This window comes from Ictalurus punctatus, chromosome 6 (genome assembly GCF_001660625.3).
Source record: "Ictalurus punctatus breed USDA103 chromosome 6, Coco_2.0, whole genome shotgun sequence".
Lineage (NCBI taxonomy): Eukaryota > Metazoa > Chordata > Actinopteri > Siluriformes > Ictaluridae > Ictalurus > Ictalurus punctatus.
In genome coordinates, this window is record NC_030421.2 from 3442842 (window position 1) to 3466386 (window position 23545).

At 41.0% G+C, this 23545-nt stretch overlaps 1 protein-coding gene across 1 annotated transcript; it reads right to left on the reverse strand.

Moving 5' to 3' along the window:
- Positions 1–204: 204 nt before the first annotated feature.
- On the reverse strand, positions 205–22667 carry impg2a (interphotoreceptor matrix proteoglycan 2a). The gene is made up of 17 exons (XM_047156313.2): positions 22643–22667; positions 21520–21735; positions 18272–18471; positions 18121–18146; positions 16737–16780; positions 16453–16586; positions 16094–16300; positions 14744–14764; positions 13871–14132; positions 13741–13790; positions 12564–12696; positions 11534–12471; positions 11089–11308; positions 10326–10536; positions 9998–10177; positions 7247–7448; positions 205–7141 (listed from the first exon to the last, which is right to left on the reverse strand). Exons 1-17 carry the CDS (start codon positions 22665–22667, stop codon positions 7058–7060), a joined length of 3153 nt encoding a protein of 1050 aa, XP_047012269.2. The 3' UTR covers positions 205–7057.
- Between the last annotated feature and the right edge of the window lie 878 nt (positions 22668–23545).

The following is a 23545-nucleotide window of genomic DNA, read 5'->3' on the forward strand; positions in this document are numbered from 1 at the left end:
TATATATATATATATATATATATATATATATATATATATATATATATATATATATATATATATATATATAATCAACCATCAAACAAATGTTAACCTGTATAAAGTTCTAATTCACAACTCCATACATTTTAAATTTCACTGAAATAATAAATCAATCCATACACGATTTTGCAGAGTTTCTTTGTAATTGTTGCGGACAAAAATAATAATGAGTCTTTATTAATCACGTATACATTACATCAAAGTGAAATTCTTTTCTTCATATCCCCCAGCATGTTAGGAAGTTGCGGTCAGAGCACAGGGTCAGCCATGATACAGCACCCCCTGGAGCAGAGAGTGGCAGTGCAACAGTGGCAGCTTGGCAGTGCTGGGGCTTGAACCCCCAAACCTTCTGATCAGTAACCCAGAGTCTTAACCGCTCAGCCATGCCATTTTTGCGCTTTTTGCAGAAAACTACCTGAATATTGCAAAGTCGGGAGAGGGAAAGGAGAATTATGGAATGGATCATTTCACGAGCCGCTGTTGACCTCGGATCTCCTCATCACAGTCTCCTAGACACAACTATAACGTTAGTTCGTTACGATAATGTATTAATCCAGCCTGGAACGCAATCTTTAGAAAAGCACTATACTTCACTTAAAAACATATTTAATAAGATAAATAACACAAGAATATTCCAGTTGAAACACGTCTACCTTAATCTGACTTTAAAAAGATCATATGATTATTGTTGTGGTTCTTCTGTTCTATGGTGGTTCTATGTTTTCTTGCTAGCAGTTAGAGACAATGTAACAAAAACATCTGAGTGAAGTGCTCAGGATGGGTTGCACTGCTTCAGGAAATCAGGAAATCCGCTACCCAGACAACTGGATTTGGGCCAAATGTAGCATGACATACACTTTAGATCTGCAGAACAGAGCTAGCTCTGTGTCCTTTTCAGAGTAACTCACTATTGGAACTGACTCCTTTTGTGGGTCGGCACCGAAACAGATTTAGACCAGGCCAAGATTAACAAATAATATTGTTACATCTGGCCCTAAGATCCAAATGTCATTTTATTATCGGGCCCAGATTATTTTAAGCAGTGGTAAATATGAACAAGCAGGCTGAACCAATAAACATTAGTGATAATGATATATTTATCCAAACGATAATACAGTTTGACATACAGCGAATGTAAGTTCTGAATCTGAAGACTGATATTGTTCAGTGTTATTAACAGCTGATTGGCCCAGACCTGGTGCAAGTCCACATCATGGATGTGACTACCAGGACTATCCCATGCCTCCTGTTAGGGTAGTTTTTCGGTGTCAGGGAGGATTAGCATATATCGATACCATTCAACAAGGCTTACACCAGGCTACCAAGCTTTTGATTTCACAGATCCGTATTTGTGTTTTAATCTAAATTTAGTTTTAAAAGTAGTCTTCCACTTTGCCTACCTCTGCTGCTGAACCTGTCCAATCTGATATGCATATCTGTTTATGCTGAGCATACAGTAGCATACAGTAGCATACAATGAAACCATCATTATGCTTGTAATAATGGGGGCTATATTTAAATGGAAAATGTAAGAGGGCCTAAGACAGAGCCTTGAGTGACACCATAATACAGATTGGGGAAAAAGACTAACAAAATAAAACAAATGAGTGTAGCAGCAATTTTTCACACCACTCAATCTGTTCATCCCAAAAATTGAGACTGAGTAATGTTGAAAAATGTTTAAATTCTGCAGACAGAGAACGCTTTTCCTGAAAATGTCCTACCAAAATCTGGTCATGGGAAGAAGTGAATCAGTATTAATACTGATAACCGGTTATTAATATCATATCCTGTACACATATTATTAAATGAACCCCATTGTCACCTGTTCAGCTAGTTCAGCATGTTGACGCGATGTACTGACCAAGCAAACAGGTTGTGTATTTAAATGATGTTTTATACAACAATCCCTTTCAGTATTAAAGGATTAGCTCTAGCTCTTAATCCTGAAAAGAGTAGCTACCGTACATCCTGCCACAGGAAACTTCGTTGTACCAGAGAGCAGCTGTTAATCTCCATCAGTCCAGTCACCTGGTCTTAGCCAGTAACACACTATGTGCCAAAGTTGAAATAAATTCCAGAAATGATGAGGAAGAAGATGATTACAGAGCCTTTGAAATAGCTTTGTAACCCTTCCCAGACTGATGTATTTCAATCACCTTCTTTCAACTTCGGAGCATAGTGTGTTACTGTGTAAGACCTTTTAACCAACTTCATGCTGCTGAAAAAGTTCTATGTAAGTGTTGATGTGATTGAGCAGGGTTTGCAGTAATCAGGCCTGGTTGCGTCTAGTCCAGCTGAACCCCGTTATCAATGCAGTTTCATAGATTTGGGGAATTAGTAACTACGGGAGCAAAGACATTTTCACACAGGCCCAGTTAGTATTGGAAAACTTTCCTGCTGCAATAAATAACATTATCATTTAAAAACTGTATTTAGTGTTTACCCGGGTTGCCTTTGTTTTGTCTTAGACTTTATTTGAATTTCTGAGACGGTTTGGTGTGGGATCTGCACAGGGACAGAGGAAATCAGGAAACACTTTTTCACACCACTGTATGGTATATAAGCTAATCTGCTGAATACTACAGAACGTCATTGTATGTTACGTTTACATTCACAGCATTTTTATTATATTGTTATTCTTTTGCACTACCTGTTATATCTGACACGCTCATACTCGAACTGGAAGTACTGGTTGGCGCTACACTGTCACTAACTGTGCCAATTAGTAAGGTAAGTAAGCTGAGATAGAGCAGAGCAAAGCTGACTAGGACAATCTTTCAGTCTCTTTGTGTTCTGGTCATTTAAATTGCCATAGAACTGTAAATAACAATAGGGGTTTGTGGGTCTTTTAAACATAGCCAGATGGTCTGTGATTTATTTATTTATTTATTTCATTTTTGTTGCAGTGATAGAAATCACAACCCACTATTATCAATGCGATTCCATTTATTATTGAGTTCTCATAGCTATTAGATGATTTGACCGGTCACCTGAATTTAATCTGTTTAATCCAATCCTCAATAACAAGTACGCCTATAAAGTCAAGTTGAGGGCTTAGTGATTAGCACGTTCGCCTCACACCTCCAGGGTCGGGGGTTCGATTCCCACCGTGTCCCTGTATGTGTGGAGTTTGCATGTTCTCCCCGTGCTGCGGGGGTTTCCTCTGGGTACTCCGGTTTCCTCCCCCAGTCCAAACACATGCATGGTAGGCTGATTGGCGTGTCTAAAGTGTCCGTAGTGTATGAACGGGTGTGTGAGTGTGTATGTGAGTGTGCCCTGCGATGGATTGGCACCCTGTCCAGGGTGTACCCCGCCTCGTGCCTGATGCTCCCTGGGATAGTCTCCAGGTTCCCCCGTGACCCTGAAAAGGATAAGCGGTATAGAAGATGGATGGATGGAATGTGTGTTGAATAATTGGATTATGCATTTGTCTTAAAAGAATCTGACCTTGCTCCATTACCAAAAACAGTACTACTCTGATTGTGACTTTAATATTGACGCTGAAACTTTCAGACTATAAGATAAACGGTACCTCTGCATTTATTCGGAAGGAAAGGTTTTATATAATGTCAAACGCTAATTCGTGTGAAGTACTGTGCAAGAGTCTTAGGCATCCTTTTTTTTTTTTTTTTTTAAATATAAAATTTGTCTTAGATGTTGATTTTATGATTTTAATGTTGATTTTCTATATTATCAGGTCAGTACATTATCTATATGTACAAAGGTGGTAAGGAAAAGTAGATCTGAATCTGCAGAGTTACTTTGTGGAATATCCTGAGCTGTATTTTGTCTTATTAATTACCTCAGTCCTTCTTGGCTTGTTGTTAAACATGGATTTCTAGAGGGACATGACATCATTTGTCAATAAGAAACATTGTAATCAGTGAGAGCTAAAGCTCAAAAGAAAAATACACTCAGATGCAAAAAGAACAGCAACAGATGACTCATTAGAACCTATTACTTTGTTCCACTGCTCAAAGGTCCAAGTTTCTGAGTCGTTAAAACAGGTTGTTTTCATTAAACCAGGGTGATTTGGGGGAACACTGTTTTCTACCTTCCTGTTGTTTGGTTTTATTCCTATTTCCATTTGGCAACTATGACATTTACATTTGGCTATCTCTGTGCTTAAGCTCTAACATTCTCCCATTTTTGTACCCACTTTCTAGGGCAGCTGTTCATTGTTGGAACTATGCTGTCATGCTTTCCCTTGACGTTGTTATTTCTGTGACTGACACACCAGCAGTTTGAGCAGCAGACTACTTACAGTGCTGTGAAAAAGTATTTCTTCTGTTTTTGTGTATATCTCATACTAAACTGTTTCAGAAATTAAAACAAAGTCTATGATAAACTGCAATGATAACGGGGTTCAGCTGGACTAGACGCAACCAGGCCTGATTACTGCAAACCCTGTTCAATCAAATCAACACTTAAATAGAACTTTTTCAGCAGCATGAAGTTGGTTAAAAGGTCTTACACAGTAACACACTATGCTAAAGATGAAAGAAAGTCTAGAAATGATGAGGAGAAGGTGATTGAAATACATCAGTCTGGGGAGGGTTACAAAGCTATTTCAAAGGCTCTGGCACTTCAAAGAACTACAGTGAGAGCCGTTATCTTCAAATGGAAAAACGCGGCACAGTAGTGAACCTTCCCAGAAGTGGCAGACCTTCCAAAATTCCTCCAAGAGCACAGCGACGACTCATCCAGGAAGTCACAAAAGATCCAACGACAACATCAATGGACCTACAGTCCTCTCTTGCATCAAAAAAGGTCACTGTTTCTGACTCCACTATCAGATAGACACTGGGCAGAAATGGCATCCATGGAAGAGTGGTGAGGTGAAGACCACTGCTAACCCAGAAGAACATTAACGCTCATCTGAATTTTGCCAAAACACACCTTGAAGATCCTCAAACCTTTTGGGAGAATGTTCTGGGGACTTATGAGTTGAAAGTGGAATTATTTGGAAGACAGGATTCCCGTTACATGTGGCGTAAACCAAACACCGAATTCCACAAAAAGATCATCATACCTACGGTCAAGCATGGTGGTGGCAGTGTGATGGTGTGGGGATGCTTTACTGCTTCAGGGACTGGGCAACTTGCAATAATTGAGGAAAACATGAATTCTGCTCTCTACCAGAAAATCCTAAAGGAGAATGTCCGGTCCTCAGTCCATAAGTTGTAACTCAAGCGCGACTGGATAATGCAGCAAGACAACAATCCAAAGCGTTGGAATAAGTCCTAGAAGTAAGTGAAAGACCGACGTCCAGTTTTCGGAAGCATTTGGTTGCAGTTATTGCTGCTAAAGGTGGCACAACCAGATTTTATGTTTAAGGGTCCAATTATTTTTTTCACATTGGTGATAGGTGTTGGATAACTTTGTTGTTGCGTCAGTAAAAAACAAAACAAAAAAAAACTGTATTGCGTGTTTACTCAGGTTGCCTTTGCTTTATGTTGTATTTCGTAAAAACTACTTAATACGAGATGTACACAAAAACAGAAGAAATCAGGATGGGGCAAATACTTTTTTACAGCACTGTAACACGTCAAAATGTGTTTCATACTGAAACAAAAGCACAGGAATTAAAACGTGGTTTTAATTCTTTTAACAGAAACACGTTCACATGGTCAATGCTTTTGGTTCATTTGTTGGACAAATAATATAATTACACCTCAAAAGAATGTGTTGATAATACTGATAAACTAATATATTAAAATACATTCACTGAACATTTCGCATTGGCATACTATATCATCCTTATCATTTTTATTAGACACTATTATTGGTAGTTACGTAACATGCTCAGTCAGCAATGGAGTAAAAGATAAAAAATAAAAGCTAACCGAATACAGAAGCTACAGCTGTTCAGTTCTACAGCGTCAGCTGCTACGTCGTGTTTGAGTGTGTTTCTGTGGGTTGTCCTGGAGATCGGTCTGGTTTGAGGTAATGGGAATCAATTTAGAGCAGCATGAAAGAATTGATAACGCTCTCTTACATTCCTCCCTTGCTCTCACTTATCTCCTTTTATCCTGTGGATCAAAAATTGGGTTGTAATAACTTTAGAAAAAGCGGGCCGAGATTATGAGGAATAAATCTGGAAAGTAATCATTCTTCCAGCTTTATCTCTTTTGGCCTTGTCAGAGAGGATGTGGGGAAATTGAAAACATGCCACACCTCAGATTTAGCAGTGGTATTAAAGGAGAATAAAACATCTGTTCAGAGATTCAGTGGTCCAGAAAGACCAACATCATTCGCATTTACAAAGATGATTATGATAATGATGATGAGTCTTTATTTATCACATGTACATTACAGCACAGTGAAATTCTTTTCTTTGCACTGATCCCCCCCCCAACGAGCCACCACTGGCCACCACTGCCATTATAAAGGAATATTTACATTGAGTACATATTACACCTGATATTTCCTGTTGTTTGTAGGACATATGACGATATCTTATTAAAACCATAGTTTAAGACTAAACGCATCAAAATAAGGTGAAAAAGAAAGTGAATGGTTTCTGATTGGGACAGGGCCATATTTCTGAACTCTAGCTTATGATTGGCTGAGTAATCAACCCCCATTAAAGCACATTCAATAAGGCACTAACTGGGAAACAAGCATCTCATATGATACACATTCAGATCCGTGTGGTATAGGTAAGAGAAAAGACTATACACCTAAATGCTCATCAAGCATTCTTCACATGTTCCTGTAATGGCAATAAACAGACGAGTTAACAAAATACCGTAAACAGGTTAATGTCTTAAATTGCAAATGAAAAGGTGTTAAACTAATGTGAAGACATTTTACTGATTGGTTAACAGGAATAGCTTCTTGTGTGTAGCAGGCTACAAGGTGTGTCCTTTCCATGTTGATGAAATCTCACTCTGAGTATCTACCACATTTTCTGTACAGTATGACACACACACACACAAACACACACACGTAGAAAAGTGAACATACCTTGTACAGAAAGGAAATGAATAACACAGTTACACAGCCACACTCACGCTTGATCCTGTCTCACAATGTTCACACACTGACGATCTTTAGCATAAAGATCAATAATGCGAATCCGGTCCTGAATCTCCTGCAGACCAACGATAAAAGATTATAGATAAAACACCGAAAAACTTTTAAGCACACCAACAGACCTCATCAGCCTTCCTCCATATGTGCACCGTAGGGAACGTACCTCTTTGGTGAGTTCAATGTTCTCGTAGATGTGCTGGATCTCCTCAGTGCTGAAGTCTGTGGAGACCTCGGCACTGGCGCTGCTGTGGACCGGAGGTTCGGGATACCGCTGGTAGTAATGATTGTAGCCCGTCGTCACATCACTCTCATACATGGGATTGTACTTTGTAGCCCATTCCAGGGAAGCAATACTGTCTCGTCTCCTGTGTGTACAGATACAAACACATACACACTGAAATTTTCTGTCCTGTATTTGCATTGATTTGTGGGTTTACGGTAGGTACAAAATGCCACTCCTTATCCTAGCTGTAATATCAGTAACAAAAAAAAAAAAAAGAAGAAGAACAAAAGGAAATGTCCTCATGACATTCTTTTATCATGATGCAGGCATCTGCTCCCTTGAAACGAGTAAAGAGTCCACAAAGACCCACATGCACACAGCTCACACACTGAGTTAACAAGTAAATGCAGTGGAATTATTATTTTTGGCCAGCTATGGCTCAGGTAGAGCAGGTTGTCCACTAATGGTAGGATTGGTGGTTTGATTCCCAGCCCACATGACTCCTCATGACTCCTCATGACTCCTCATGACTCCTCATGACTCCTCATGACTCCACATGGCTCCACATGGCTCCACATGATTCCACATGGCTCCACCTGACTCCACATGACTCCACATGATTCCACATGACTCCACATGATTCCACATGACTCCACATGACTCCACATGACTCCACATGACTCCACATGACTCCACCTGGCTCCACCTGGCTCGACCTGGCTCCACATGCAGAAGTGTCCTTGGACACTGAACCCCAAGTTGCTCCCGATGGCAAGTTAACGCCTTGCATGGCAGCTCTGCTACCATTTGGGTGAATGAGAACCAGTGTAAAGCGCTTTGAAACCGCTAAGGTTAAAAAAAGCCCTCTATATAGGTGCAGAAGAAGGAACAGTTTGTTATTTAAAACAGAGTTTTTTTTCTAGACCAATAATAATGATGTCATTCTAAAACAATACGAATAATCTAAGTCCTCAGTTTCAGCCGAAGAGGTAAGGCCAAACACGGGAAGGCTAGAAGGTATGTTTGTATTGCTGATGCAATTCACAGGCCTAAAAATAGATTACACGTTAACTAACGATAGTGAAGGCTAGCGTGTTAATGTCAGGAGACGACCATGCCATTTACGAGCGTTTCCATGGAAACGGCTCCTTACCAAGTCTGAGGAGAGAAAGCTCTGAGTACAACCACAGAGTCGTCACCAGTTACTGCAGCACAGGCCACGAACACAGTAAAATTCTGCTCTAATGTCCTAAATAAATGTTCATATTACTTCATTATTTGTTGTTTTGCTTTACTCCACACTTTATTCAGTTCTCAGACGGCATGAACACTGATGAGTTAGAAATGGTGTCGCGTTAAACCTGGAGAAACGAAACCATGAACTGTGCAACCTTTATGTTTGTAGGCAAATATTTGCGACTACCAGTGAGGATTATTCCATTGCAATGAATGTTTTTCATGTTTTATGTGGATTCAGAAAATAGTGAGTTCACAACATTATGAATCTGGAAACGTCTCTCATTTGGGAATACATCTAATACTTGGCGTTTTGCACCTATGAGCATTAACACCAATCCAAAAGTCACTTCAGCCATGTTTATTAACAGTTCCCCTGTAATATTTCTCCAGACCTGCCTGATCCATCCTGATGCCCTACCTCTAGATGGAGCGCTCATCAACTGGAGGCTACAGCCTGGAGATTGCTGAGGATATACCACTTGATATACCATGGAAATGGTTTTGGACCTCAATTCCACATGGACGTTCTCGCTGTGGTCGCTGGGACTACGGTTGCTGCAATGGCCTCGGGACTGCGATTACCACATGCAGTTTTACACTCGGGTCTCCTTTAGTGAACAGTGGACTAGTTCAACACACAGACTTCATATAAACACCATAATGAACTTTCTTTTACTCTCACACTATCCGTCGTGACCCAGATGAGGACGGGTTCCCTTCCGAGTCCGGTTCCTCTCAAGGTTTCTTCCTCGTATCATCTCAGGGAGTTTTTCCTCACCACCGTCACCACCGGCTCGCTCAATAGGGATAAACTCACACACTTAAAATCCCTATCCTGTGTTTATATGTTTCTGTAAAGCTGCTTTGAGACAACGTCCGTTGTTAAAAGCGCTCTACAAGTAAAATTGAATCGAATTGAATTGAATATTTCTAATCTTAAATATACAGGAATGCAAGAACAAGGGAGGTAGTGTTGTTTGTATGTGCATGTGGGTTGTGGGGTGAACGGGTTGGAAGGTTTGGGTGTTTATAGACGAAGGGTTAAGCAAATAAATAACACTGATGGCATGTTTTGTTAGTGTCAGTGGCAGGTTATCACATCTGTACTCCAAGACTCCAAGGGTGAAAGCACCCGCTCATTCATCCATTCATCTTCAGTAACTGTTTTATTCTGGTCGGGGTCACGGTGGATCCAGAGCCTATCCTGGGAACACTGGACGTGAGGTGAGAAAACACTGGGACACCAGTTCATCTCAGAGCACCATGCACAAACACATTTGCACAAACTAGGGGTGATTTAGAGTTGCCAATCCCCCACATGTTTTTGGGAGGTGGGAAGAAACCCCTGAACGCAGAGGAAACCACACAGACATGGGGGGAGAACACGTGAAAAGCCATACAGACAGTACTACCAAAGGGATTCTGTTGGGAAGTGGATTGTCATTCGAATACCTCACAATGTCCTCCTCTTCGTACTGGTTTCTCAGAGCCCGAGCTAGGAAAAAGATGACTCCTGAAGCCACCAGCAGGAAGACAGCCACCGACGCTATGGCGATCCCCACCACCAACGGCTCTGACACATACTCTTCACAGTGCTCTCCTCTGTACCACCAGTTATGCCCTACTCGACACCTACGACACATACGCAATGTTGATACTCCCAACAGAAATACGCTCATACATTTTTCACATACAAAACCTCAGTCAAGCAATCGCATATCTCAGTGATCCAAATATATCCAATATAAAATACACATTGTGTTGGCACACTGATAAATACCTGCAGATGGCTCCTCGACCCGGAACGACGTCACACTTGCCATCATTAAGGCAAAAACCTGGCTGGATTTCACAGATGTTCTGGCAGGGCAAGCCATCAACACTGAAGTACCCCGGGTTACACACACACTCTGCTTCACTGGACCAGCGGCTCACTGTACACGCTGCAAACTCATTACATGCCTGGAATTTACACGGGTCTGCCTGATCGCCTAAAATGCAACACACACACACAGTTTCATTATGGAATGATTTGTAAAAATACATTTTTATGTGGCGATGGAACACATGATTGAAACACGCAATTCCTCACGTACCTCAGATCTCCCCCATGTGTATGTATATGTAAGAACGGTTTTGCTGGAGATTTCTGAGCATCCTGTCTCTCGCTATAGAAAGTCAAATACGTCTATATGTTTTTAGGTATAGTCTGTATGAGGTACACAATTACTCGTACTCCTGTGACTCAAAAACACTCATTATTGATACACAGAGAATGTGCTTGAGACAGTGATGTGTATTTCCGCCTCACACCTCCAGGGTTCGGGGTTCGATTCCCGCCGCGGCCCTGTGTGTGCGGAGTTTGCATGTTTGACCTTCCTCCTAGCTAATGTCCTATACATTTCCATGTCCACGCCCAACACCGCCCCATCTCCTTTATTCACTACTACTAGAGTTACACTATTACGGTTCCACAATCGGTCAGGTCTACACTCGTAAACAGCCTTTCTGACTCTACGTCCATGCTTGAGTACTGATCCTACCTGCTTCTACATCGATTGAGTATTTGTCTATGGCCAGATTCATGGTCTGGTATGCTGTGCTACAGAAGTCCTCGAGGATCAGGTAGACAGCTGTGGTGACTCCTCGAGAGACTGGCTTTCCAAACTTCATGCGGCTGTTCACCACAATGCTGCCGTTCCTGAAGTTTAGTATCTCCAGATTCTGAAAGTCACTGAGGTTCGACTGCAAGTATGGAACCAGCTGAGGAAAGCACAAATAAAAAATGATAAATACAAATTATATATAGAGAGAGTTAAAATATGCAAATTTGGCAAATAGACACATGTATACAAATACACACACACCTAGACAAAGTCTATTCCAGAAGAAAAGTACTATTCAAAACAAATATTTATGTACACTACAATTTTACCACAAAATTATAGTATATACTACATTTATATAAATTGATTTTTTTTTTTTTACCAACTCAAGGAACCTCTGCTCCAGGGCTTTGTACTCTGGGGAACTTTTATTAAACAAATCTTCGGAAAATATCATATTGTTCACCCGAAGACTGAAGAACACTATCAGAGCACGCCAAGCGCTAGTCGGCAGGGCGATACTGATTTCACTCCCTTCTGCTGTTCCATTTGGTAGATGAACAGACTCTCTCTCAGGAACAGTGACTTCCGAGGGCATGGTGGGAACAAACTCTGGAGAGAGATGTATGGGGTGAACAGAATGAGCTTCTGTGGGGATCTCCTCTTCATGAATCTCAATAGCTGGAGTAATTGTTTCCATAGCAAGCCCATACTCGTCTCCCTTTATTACTATGGAAACATCAAAACCTTCTCTTTCAACGTTCGGCGTTTCTTTCGTTTTAACTGTGAAACTGTTAACGTCTTTTATTCCTGAGAATAACAGAGTAACAGCCTTGTGTACTTCTCTAGAGGCTTCGGTCACTTCCATAGCCATTTCCACTTCTGTTTGTGTAGGAACTTCAGCATCTTCTACATCTTTCGCTGTTTGGGGAGGAGTCACAAGCTCTTCTTCCTCTAGAGAGTTTTCTTGCCGTTTGTCTGGCTCTGTAAGTGTATGGTATTTTGCTGCTGCTGATTCTGTTGTTGCTGTGGCTGGTGTGGGACTAGGTGGTGCCAGAGTGGTAAAGGTGGAGAACTCGTAATCCCTCGCTAGAGGTGTGTCGGTTAAAAGAGATGCGTCTTCATCCATTTTTCCAGCGTGTTCTCCACTATCTTCGGACAGGTCATTTTCAAGAATGTCGTCTCGTTGATAAGTCTCATCACCAGAAACAGCATCTGTGGAACCAGCAGCTCGGTTGGAGGCCAGGGTAGGAGTCACACTGGGCAGAGATTGAGTTTCCACAGCACTGTATAGATGCACGTCTTCCTTCAGCTTAGTATCTACACACACGGAGCAGAGAATATTTACACAAGTGTCCTGCAAAATCGATAAGGAACTTGACCTGGGTGTATGGCTGGGTGTATGTGCATACCCTCTGAGGTGCTGGCCTGATCAGTGAGGTGTGGCTGTATAGTGACATCAGTCACTTCCTCAAATAAACTGGAATCTTCCTCTGCTTCCTCTCCAGGGAATCCTTGTGTCATTGTTGTAGTTTGTCTCTCATACTAAAAACAACACAGTCGACAAAACAACAGACCTCAGCTCTACTGAATTCTCAAATCAGTAAAAACTCATTCACCGTGACTTTTAATATGTTATTATTTAACAAAGAAAAGCATGTTCATTTAAAGAGCACTTATTATGGATTTGAAACGTGCCTAATTTTGCTTTAAAGCTCTCATACAGTAGTTTTACACGCATCCGAGGTCAAAAACACTTCAACGTGCTCATAATTTAAACTGCAGCATTACCTTTCCCCCCACCAGTGTCACAAACGACTCATTAAATGATTCGTTCTAAACTCCTCCTTTCAGAGAGCATTGGTCTACCACTGTCAACGTGTTTCGAAAAGGAAACGCCCACTGCTGTAACAAGTTTCATCTCCGTCTGTCAGCGAGCAGCTGATGAAGACAGGAGGCGGGGCTTTTTGTTACAAACCTACGTAGGTTAGTACAGGAAGTAAAGTCTGGAATCACTAACGACTCGTTTCAGCTGTTCAGAATCGATTCCTTCTTTTGGGAGTCGATAACTCCGTTTGTCGTGCGTTTTGATTTTTGAAACTTTGCAGACGTTTTTACATTCACAAACAGCTATGTATACAACACACTACGTGAAAGGGAATATTTGAAAAACCATAATAGGTGCGCTTTAACATTTATAGGAGGAGTCTAGAGTCTCAGGGCTCCATATCGGTCAGTAAGTTTTCTCCTCTGGGAAAGTCTTCGGGACAGAGGACTTTGAGCTCTGCAGTGTCTCAATAATGTGACGAGCTGCTTTCTTTCTTTCTTTCTTTTTTGTTTGTTTGTTTTTAGTCTAGGCAAGAGAGTGAAAAAAGAAAGACTAGTGAGGGAACAACTGTTCCAATATGAGCTGCCATAATGTAAGCGATAACCAGCACTAGCTTGTTTCATGGACACTGCACAACATGAAACGTAATTATAAATGGAATAGGTCGTTTTTTTGTCGATCACTTCTCTATAACAGCATGTCTCAAAGTGTTTGATTCCTTTCTTATTCAGTACACATCAGTACTGTAATCTTTGACCTACCGTTATCTCAGGTCCCTTTGTAGGTTGGGCTTCCTCTGGAGATGTTTCCTCTGCGAATAATAAATCCACTTTAGACAAGTCTAGACTGCAATCATTCAATTCATTTACAGTTATTAACAGCCCTGTGTACCAAGCAGGGCGTCTGTGATGTAGACATGCAGGTCAGCGATGGTGTGGAGAACGGTGGGTTTTTCTGCATCACTGAAGTTTCCCTCCATCATGTTCAACTGCATGTTGATGAAGTCCAGAGTTTCACTGCTGATCTCCTGTCCCAGTGTCTGAAGGGACACTACATAGTTCACCAATACAGCCTCTCCACTGTAAAGACAACACAAGTGTACTGTATATCTATCCTTCAGTCCATAATATATTGCACTAACATTACATCCACACTACTAACCATCCGCCCTGCTGTCTAAACAATAATTCAGCTGGATGCTTTATTGGAAGGACAAGAACACTTTTTAAATTCCCAGAAAAGGAAAAAACTACTCAGCAGTTATTCAACCATCCCAGCTGCTCCAAAACGAGGCCGTAAAGTAAGAGGCGAGTATCAGGATCTCCACAGTGATACTGTAAGGCTCAAGCGTTCATGTTATTAAAGCTTGAATCTGGCAACCTGTATTTAAAACGTAATAACACCAACTGCAATTAGCGCAAACACACAGTACACACAAGCATGGGTCTATTCTGCAGATCACATCGGTCTAGATCAGGGGTGTCCGATCTTATCCGGAAAGTTCCGGTGTGGGTCCAGGTTTTCATTCCATCCAAGAACAAGCCACACCTGAGTCTATTGAAGGCCAGGATCAACTGATTAAACAGGTGGAATCAGGTGTGGTGTCTGCTCAGTTGGAATGAAAATCTGCACCCACACCGGCCCTTTCCGGATAAGATTGGACACCCCCGGACTAGAATTAGACCTGCGGAGCCATGACATTCAGTTCTGAAGTGAAATATTACAGAAAGAATTAAACGAATCAATAATAAAGGCTGGACTCACCCAGAAGTATCCAACTGAGGCCTGAAGACAAACACAGGCACAATGCATACTGTGTACAGGACACTTTATATTCACAAGGCCAAAAACGTCTTAAAGCAAATGGAACTGATCTAATTACCCTTAATGTTCTGCACTTACACTGCACTTTTTACCTTGATTAGTTATTAGTAATGTGTTGCTGAATCTGCAGTGGTAGCAGAGCTGCCATCAGGAGCAACTTGGGGTTCAGTGAAGTGCCCAGGGACTCACTCTCTCTATCTATATATCTCTCTATGTCTCTCTTTCTCTCTCTCTCTATCTATCTATGTCTCTATCTATCTATCTCTCTATCTATCTCTCTCTATCTTTCTATCTCTCTCTATCTATCTATCTCTCTCTCTATCTCTCTATCTATCTCTCTATCTATCTTTATCTATCTCTCTATCTATATATCTCTCTATCTCTCTCTCTCTATCACTCTCTATCTCTCTATCTATCTCACTATCTATCTCTCTCTATCTATATATCTCTCTATCTCTCTATCTATCTCTCTCTATCTATATATCTCTCTATCTATCTCTCTATCTATCTCTCTATCTATCTCTCTATCTATCTTTATCTATCTCTCTATCTATATATCTCTCTCTATCTATCTATCACTCTCTATCTCTCTATCTATCTCACTATCTATCTATCTCTCTCTATCTATATATCTCTCTATCTCTCTCTCTATCTCTCTCTCTCTCTATCTCTCTATCTCTCTCTATCTATCTATCACTCTCTATCTCTCTATCTATCTCACTATCTATCTCTCTCTATCTATATATCTCTCTATCTCTCTCTCTATCTCTCTATCTATCTATCTTTATCTATCTCTCTATCTATATATCTCTCTCTCTCTATCTATCTCACTATCTATCTATCTCTCTATCTATCTCTCTCTCTCTATCTATCTATCTCTCTATCTATCTTTATCTATCTCTCTATCTATCTATCTCTCTATCTATATATCTCTCTATCTATCTCTCTATCTCTCTATCTATCTATCTATCTTTATCTATCTCTCTCTCTATCTATCTATCTCTCTATCTATCTATCTTTATCTATCTATCTATCTCTCTATCTATCTATCAATCTATCTATCCACTACACAAATAAAAGTTTGTGCAGTTTTTTTCGTACAACACCTTTCCTTGTTTTATATATATATATATAATTTTAAAACAGTAAATAAATAAATAAATATCAGAACCTACACTTACACACCTGAAGTCCAGTACAGATACGCTCTTGAATTCATTCAGCTTCTCCAATGCAGCTGCGACCTGGAGACACCACGTATAAACTGATGAATGCATATGTAACATTAACAGTATTTAAAGTGTAGGAGTAAGAGTGAATGCGTTTGTGAGTGAGTGTAGATGATACCTTCTCACTAAAACGCTGAGAGAGTGTGTAATATTGGCTGCTGGTTGGGTTTGAGAGCTGCACTCTCCATCGCTCTCCTTTCAGTATCCCGGTGAGATCCATTCTATACTCCACTGTCGGGTGTACCATCACAGGGATGCGCTCACTGACCTGCAACCAAAACAGTCAGCTAATTAGTTTTCTCTAGGCCTACTACATACTTGCAAACAGCAGACTAACTGTAGATGGTGCACCCGATCCCCACGAATAAAATCCTGCCTCGGCTTCGTTAAAGAGCAAATACACTCTTAGCCACGACTGACCTCACTGTGCGCTTCCGAAATTGTGGTGCCAGATGATGCTGTCAGAACTTGCCAGGATTCGAAGCCCATTTCATCCAGGGTTGCTAGGGTCATGCCTGAAATGACCTCTGTGGATAGCGTACCCACTGACCCGTCTACATTGAACATGAAGGAGACGTGTTTTAATGATCTGATAGGAATCTAACATGAACCATGAGTTTATCCGTACACATTCATACATACTGTGAACATTCGTAAAGTGATATTACCCATTGCACAAACAAGACCAAATGTGCAGGACAGACCTGAAGGGCTGAGGTCCTGTTCTTTGGATGACTCGCACTGACGCCTGTGAAATGAAAAACAGCATCAGGTCGTTTACGTGATTTATGTACATACACAAGTCCTGTACTATAGTAACTTTTATCAAGCACATACCATTTGCACTACTCCAACTCAATTTCCAGTCATTTGATGCAAGAATTGTTGTAAATAAATGCCTGAATCATTGTATTCACTAAATTGCATTCCTGGGCTGCATGGAAATCCACTGGAATCACTCTATGAAGATTAGCATCTACAGCAGAACTTGATTGGGTGCCAATAATATGTATGTTTTGAAAATGTAAAACAGGATAAAACATATACTTTGCTGTTTAAACTGATTTAAAAACACACACAAAGAGTAAAACTAAATAACGAGGGGAATACTGTTGCTGTTTTACATACACTCACTACTGAGTGCTTTATTAGGAACACCTGTACACTTACTCATTCGTGCAATTGGCCAATCTAAACAGCCAATCGTGTAGCAGCAGTACGATACATAAAATCGTGCAGATACGGGACAGGTCTCGGTGATTTTAACGGTGGTATGACTGTCGGTGCCAGACGTACTGGGTTGAGTATTTCTATAAGTGATGATCTCCTGGGATTTTCTCTAGAGTTCACTCAGAATGGTGCAATAAAGAAGAACATCCAGAGAGGGCAGTTCTGAGGACGGAGACACCTTGTTGATGAGAGAGATCAGTGGAGAATGGATAGACTGGTTCGAGCTGACAGAAAGGCTACAGTGAGTCAGATAAACACTCTGTATAATTGTGGTGAGCAGAAAAGCATCTCAGAATGCACAACATGTCGGACCTCGAGGAGGATGGGCTACAACAGTAGAAGACCACGTCGGGTTCCTCTTCTCTCAGACAAGAACAGAAAGCTGAGGCTGCAGTGAGCACAGGTTCACCAAAACTGCACAGGTGAAGACTGGAGAAACGTAGCCTGGTCTGATGAATGTCCAGTTTTGCTGAGGAACACAGATGTTAGGATGGGAATTTGGTACCAACAGCATGAATTCTGACGTCAGAATCTCAAAAGAATGTTTCCAACATCTTGTGGAATCCATGCTATGAAGAATTGCAAGCAAATGGAGATCCTACATAGTATTAGTGTAGTGTTCCTAATAAAGTGCCCTCTGTGTGAAAATGGCGTATATATTATTCTGCAGCTAGCGCTCATATTTGGTGTGATAAGTAGGTAAAGCCAGTGGGTTAAGAGCACGGAAGACAAAAGAGAGACAGAGATGAAGTACGAGCGGGATGCCACAGAAATGAAAGGGGAAAGGTCATGTGTTTATTATGGGTATTTGGTTGGATTAAGGTTATGGAACGATAGACAGCTTGTGACATATCTTACTTTTTCAGTCCAGATTGAACCAGCCTCTACAGAGATAGATGAAAAAAGGAAGTCACAGAGACATCTCCCACAAAACTACCTCTATACGTCCCAGTATGAATACGCCACGTATATTTACATGCTTCTTGCTACAGCATTTTCATAGTCACACAGGTTGTCTTATAACTACAACACTCCTACTCACGCTGTGAATCAGAGCCAGATGTTCCTCTGATTGGCTCATTGTAACGCCAATCTCCCTTGTACTGATTGTCCCAGTCTGGCATTGGCTCATCCAGTGCTGATATTCCTCGTCTACAGGTATGCGGTCCAAGAAAATCTTGAACGCTTCCCATATTACCTCCTGGCACACTGATACAAAAATATACCAAATCTGATCATTAACAACGAACGATGAAGCAAAGACTTGAAAGAACATGAAGCAAAACGGAACGCAAAAGACTGCAGACATGTACGCAAAAACAAGATACTGCTAGAGGGCCAGAAGATTCCTTCAGTGCCAAACGAGTCTTTTTTCTTTTCTTTTTTTTTTATGCTAATGTTCCACGTGATTAGCTTGCCTTTACTAACGGCACTTCATATGAGAGCTTGGAATTGATGGCTGCACATACAGTACTTCTCTTATTTTCAGTGTTAGTGTTACTCTGGTTTGTGTTTGTAAGGGCAAAGTAGCGGTCTATTGTTTTGCTAAGCAAAAAACACACTAGTGTATAAAGCGTATAAACACTAACCCATGTAGTCCAACCAGGCAGGAATCCAGATGTCTATTTCAAATATAACGCAGTGAGCTGTGTATGTTTGACTGGCGGTGTTGCATGTATGTGGGGGAGTGTGAAACTGCAGTGTCTGGCAGGGGTGTGACCCGGCCTGGGCATTCAGAGCTTCTTTAGCCCCGAATAATTCTCCACTTGGAGCAGTTTGTCACTACACCTCTGAACGTCAGTGCAGTAATTTTATATAATCAGTGAACAATGGACTAGTTCAACAAACCAGACTTCATATAAACACCATAATGAACTTCCTTTTACTCTCACACTATCCGTCGTTCCCCAGATGAGGACGGGTTCCCTTCTGAGTCCGGTTCCTCTCAAGGTTTCTTCCTCTCAAGGAGTTTTTCCCTCACCACCGTCACCACTGGCTCGCTCAATAGGGATAAATCCACACACTTAAAATCTCCATCCTGTGTTTATATATTTCTGTAAAGCTGCTTTGAGACAATGTCCATTGTTAAAAACGCTATACGAATAAAATTGAATTGAATTGAATTGAACGGAGTGTTGTATTTTATCTTCAGTGAGCAGAGGCAAGACCAATCAGGCAGGGTTTACAGGAAAATACATGGAAATATTCGTGTCTTATTGGCTGACGGGTCTCAATCCTGCCAAACGCTGGCTCTCACAATGTTTGTCCATCCATCCATCTATTCATCTTCTACACCGCTTTATCCTGTTCAGAGTCATGGGGAACCTGGAGGCTATCCCAGGGAGCATCAGGCACAAGGCGGTGTACACCCTGGACAGGGTGCCAGTCCATCGCAGGACACAATCATATACACACTCATTCATACACTACGGACACCTTGGACCCGCCAATCAGCCTACCGTGCATGTCTTTGGACTGGGGGAGGAAACCGGAGTACCCGGAAGAAACCCCCGCAGAACATGTAAACTCCACACACACAGGGCCACGGTGGGAATCGAACTCCCGACCCTGGAGGTCTGAGGCAAACGTGCTAACTACTAAGCCACCGTGCGCTCCACAGTCAGTTTGTGTGAGGGGAAAAACTGATATACAGTGATTAAAAAATGATTATTATTATTATTATTTTACTAGTAAAGGTGTTAAAATTGAAACACTAACATCGTCTGAATCTAGCCTAGCCAAAAGGTTTCATATTTTATCGGTGTGGTAGTCCTGCAAATAGTGATAACAGTTTTATGACAAACAGGCTACAACTCTTTGTCCAATTTTCAAAGCAAGTATCCCTCACATGCGAGAAAAAAAATGCATGCAAACTTTCTATTTACAAGCATGTTTTTAGAAGTTTTTTCCACGGACATGAATCTGGGCTCGGATGATTAACAGTCCAGCTAACGCCCCTGGTGTCTGGTACGTCGGTGAAGAAATCGCTCATATGAGCTCACAAAGTTGGCACTATTGCAAAACAGTACAAATGTTCCACCAACAACGGCATCAACAGCCCGTGTCCTTACATGATCGTTACTGAGACCGAAAGCTACGTCTGGGAAGAAACCAGCGCACTACAACCCGATGGAAGAGATTAAAGCCATCTAATCGTGTGTAAATAATATCAGACTAATAAACAATGTAAACAGGGCAATCTTTCTTTCATAAGAAGAGTTTTCCGTTTGTTTATTCACAAACCAGAACAACGTTCCTGTTGGCTTAGGTTTCTGAACATCAGAATACATTTAATCCAACACAAGGATCTGTACTGTATCATGCAAAACCTTTGTGAGGAAATAAACAGAAATTTCTAGTGTTGTAAACATGTCTTGAGTATACTGTTTATCATCATGATTATTTGTTTGGAGAAACAATGAAGTAAAGAACTTGGTACAGGAACTCTGATGTTGGCTCAAACTCAAAGCGCTCGCTTCGGAAAACTACTGCAGAGGTTTAACTGCTTGAACTTTGAGTTTATTGTCCTGTCGTTAATCTAAAAATACCAATTTTCCAGCTACTTCTTTCAGGAGGTGGCTATGGGGGGCAGTGGAGGCTTGGCGGTTAAGGCTCTGGGTTACTGATCAGAAGGTCGGGGGTTCAAGCCCCAGCACTGCCAAGCTGCCACTGTTGGGCCCTTGAGCAAGGCTCTTAACTTTCTCTGCTCCAGGGGGCGCTGTATCATGGCTGACCCTGCGCTCTGAATCTAACATGCTGGGGTATATGAATCAAAGAATTTCACTGTGCTGTAATGTATACGTGATCAATAAAGACTCATTATACTAAGGGTTAAGCCAACTTTATAATATACAGTATAAAGTCTCTGCTGGAGAATGAACTGATTTTAGCTCAGTGGTCATGTTCTGTGTGATTCACCTGGATTTTCCTGTCCACTCCAATCTCAGCTGTCGACTTTTACATTTACAGCATTCAGAAGATTCTCTTATCTGGCAGCTGACACAAATAAGAGCCTATTTTGAAATAGACAAGTGTGTGACTGATTCCTGTCCTTCAGTTTCTCATGCTTATGATAATACACAGTGAAAATGCAACGCTACAACAAATCAGTTGTCTGAATTACTCTCGTGTTCCTTATTATTATTATTATTATTATTATTATTATTATTATTAATAGCAAAGGGAATTATTGTTCACTACAGTAGTCCAGACAGAGAATGAAAGGATATCGGTCTAAGCAGCCAACAGAGTTCTCACCTCTCAGCTGGTAATATTTGAGATGGCTGGCTATGGCTTGCTGCAGAGTCTCCTGGGAACAGAGTTGCACTCCGCTGGACAGAAGGAGGTTTCGTTTCTGTCGTGCCAGGAGTCCTCGTTCCTCGGGTGCTTGAGATTGAGTTTCTGCCCATGAAATATGAGAGCTCTGGGACAATTTATCCAGCTCTCTTAGTTTGGTGATGCAGTTAGCTTCATCTATAAAAATATAAAGATTTATAAAAATAAAAAAAAAATAAAAAAAATTGAAATGGCACACTAGCAAACAGCTCTGAGTGGTTTTATAGGGATGGGTTCTAAACTGGCTTGATGGAGAGTTAGAACAGCTGTGTATAGTTCTGAAGCTGGAGAATCGTATCAAGATTGCACTAATAATTATATATCTACTATATATATATATATATATATATATATATATATAAGTTCTGCGAAATATCCTGTCTCAGACTCACAAGGTTTATTTGTCCATCTGCAAAGATTTTACTCCTGTGCAATGCATGTTCTAGATTAAACAACTCCATATAAACGTTCCCAACCAGGACTAAAGCAGGAGTCTCAATCCTCAGTCCTGGGGTCCAGGGGTCCACTATCCTAAAAACCTTCAGAAATGCTAGCAAACGTGCAATAATTTTCCCACAAATCTATTCCTATAAAGTTAGATGAATCCCAGTCACATTGCCCTTTCTAATTCAGACTTCACGTACAGAATACCAGATTACAGATATCTGCACACTGTGTGGGCAGGGGGTCTCCGGTATTATAGTTGAGAACATCTGGCCCAATTTATTCTTCTGTGATCATCTACTAGTACGTACTTTCAATTCCAAATGAATATGGAGAGAAGTTTTACATCCCTTGGCTGAATGGACCACATACGGACACTCGCACACTTTGTAGGAATACTGACTAACCTTTGGTTTAGAGAACTGTGTATAATCGTTCCTAGATGGTTACCATCTCTCCAGAATGGATCTACATGAATGGTTCAATGGACCAATGGAGAGAGAGAGAGAGAGAGAGAGAGAGAGAGAGAGAGAGAGAGAGAGAGAGAGAGAGAGAGAGAGAAGGAAACAGCAACAGCCCAAGAACTACCAAAGATACATACCAGTACTAATATCCAACTGACCCATAGCGAAAACGCTGGCTATAAAGCACAAGTTGGACGTCCATACACGGTGACACATGTCGACTCCTCTCTGGTCAGCTGCCAAGGCTTAGAAAATAATGTTATTTTAAAGACAGCAGCACAAATCTGTGTTTTTACCACACAGCAAGGAGCAATCCCACAGTTCCATGGATCTGCCACAGCTCACTATACATCACTCTCATTAGGTAATTGAGGGTCTTTCTATAATACTGTTTTGACGACGTTTGGTCTGTGACGTCTGTGTGGACAAAACTCCTTTCGCAAGAAGACAGATGGTACTATGCACTTTGTTTGCTCTCTAATCTTGTTTGGTAATCCTCTAGAGCAGCTATTCAGGAACTACCTGAGCGACTGGAGTTAAGGAGCAGTTGGCAAAGAAAGGGAGAGAAAGAAGGCCTGGATTGTTGGTGGAAATTCTGTAGTGTTACCACAATGATTATCTTCACTCTCAACATGAGGTATTATATATATATTATATAATATATACAGTTGTGCCCATAAGTTTGCATACCCCTTGCTTAGCACTGTTAACAAAATAAGACAGATCATAAAAATCCCATGTTGTTGTTTATTTAGTCCTGCCCTGAATAAACTATTTCACATAAGAGATGTTTAACAGATAACAGACACTAGCTGAATTTATAAAAATCACCTCGTTCAAAAGTTTACACACCCTTGATTATTAATACTGTGTCGTTACCTGGATGATCCACAACATGGTGTTCATGTTTTGTGAGAGTTCTTCACGAGTCCCTTGTTTGTCCTGAGCAGTTAAACTGCCTGCTGTTCTTCAGAAAAACCCTCCAGGTCCTGCACATTCTTTACTTTTCCAGCATCTTCTGCATATTTGAGCCCTTTCCA

Excerpts from the sequence above, each read along its gene's own strand:
- impg2a (XM_047156313.2), bottom strand. The coding sequence starts at position 22,667 with ATGGGTCAGTTGGATATTAGTACTG. Across the intron at positions 18,147-18,271 it reads TTGTAGTTATAAGACAACCT|AGGCTGGTTCAATCTGGACT; the intron begins GTGTGACTATGA and ends CTATCTCTGTAG. Across the intron at positions 11,309-11,533 it reads AGCAGAGGTTCCTTGAGTTG|CTGGTTCCATACTTGCAGTC; the intron begins GTAAAAAAAAAA and ends TGCTTTCCTCAG.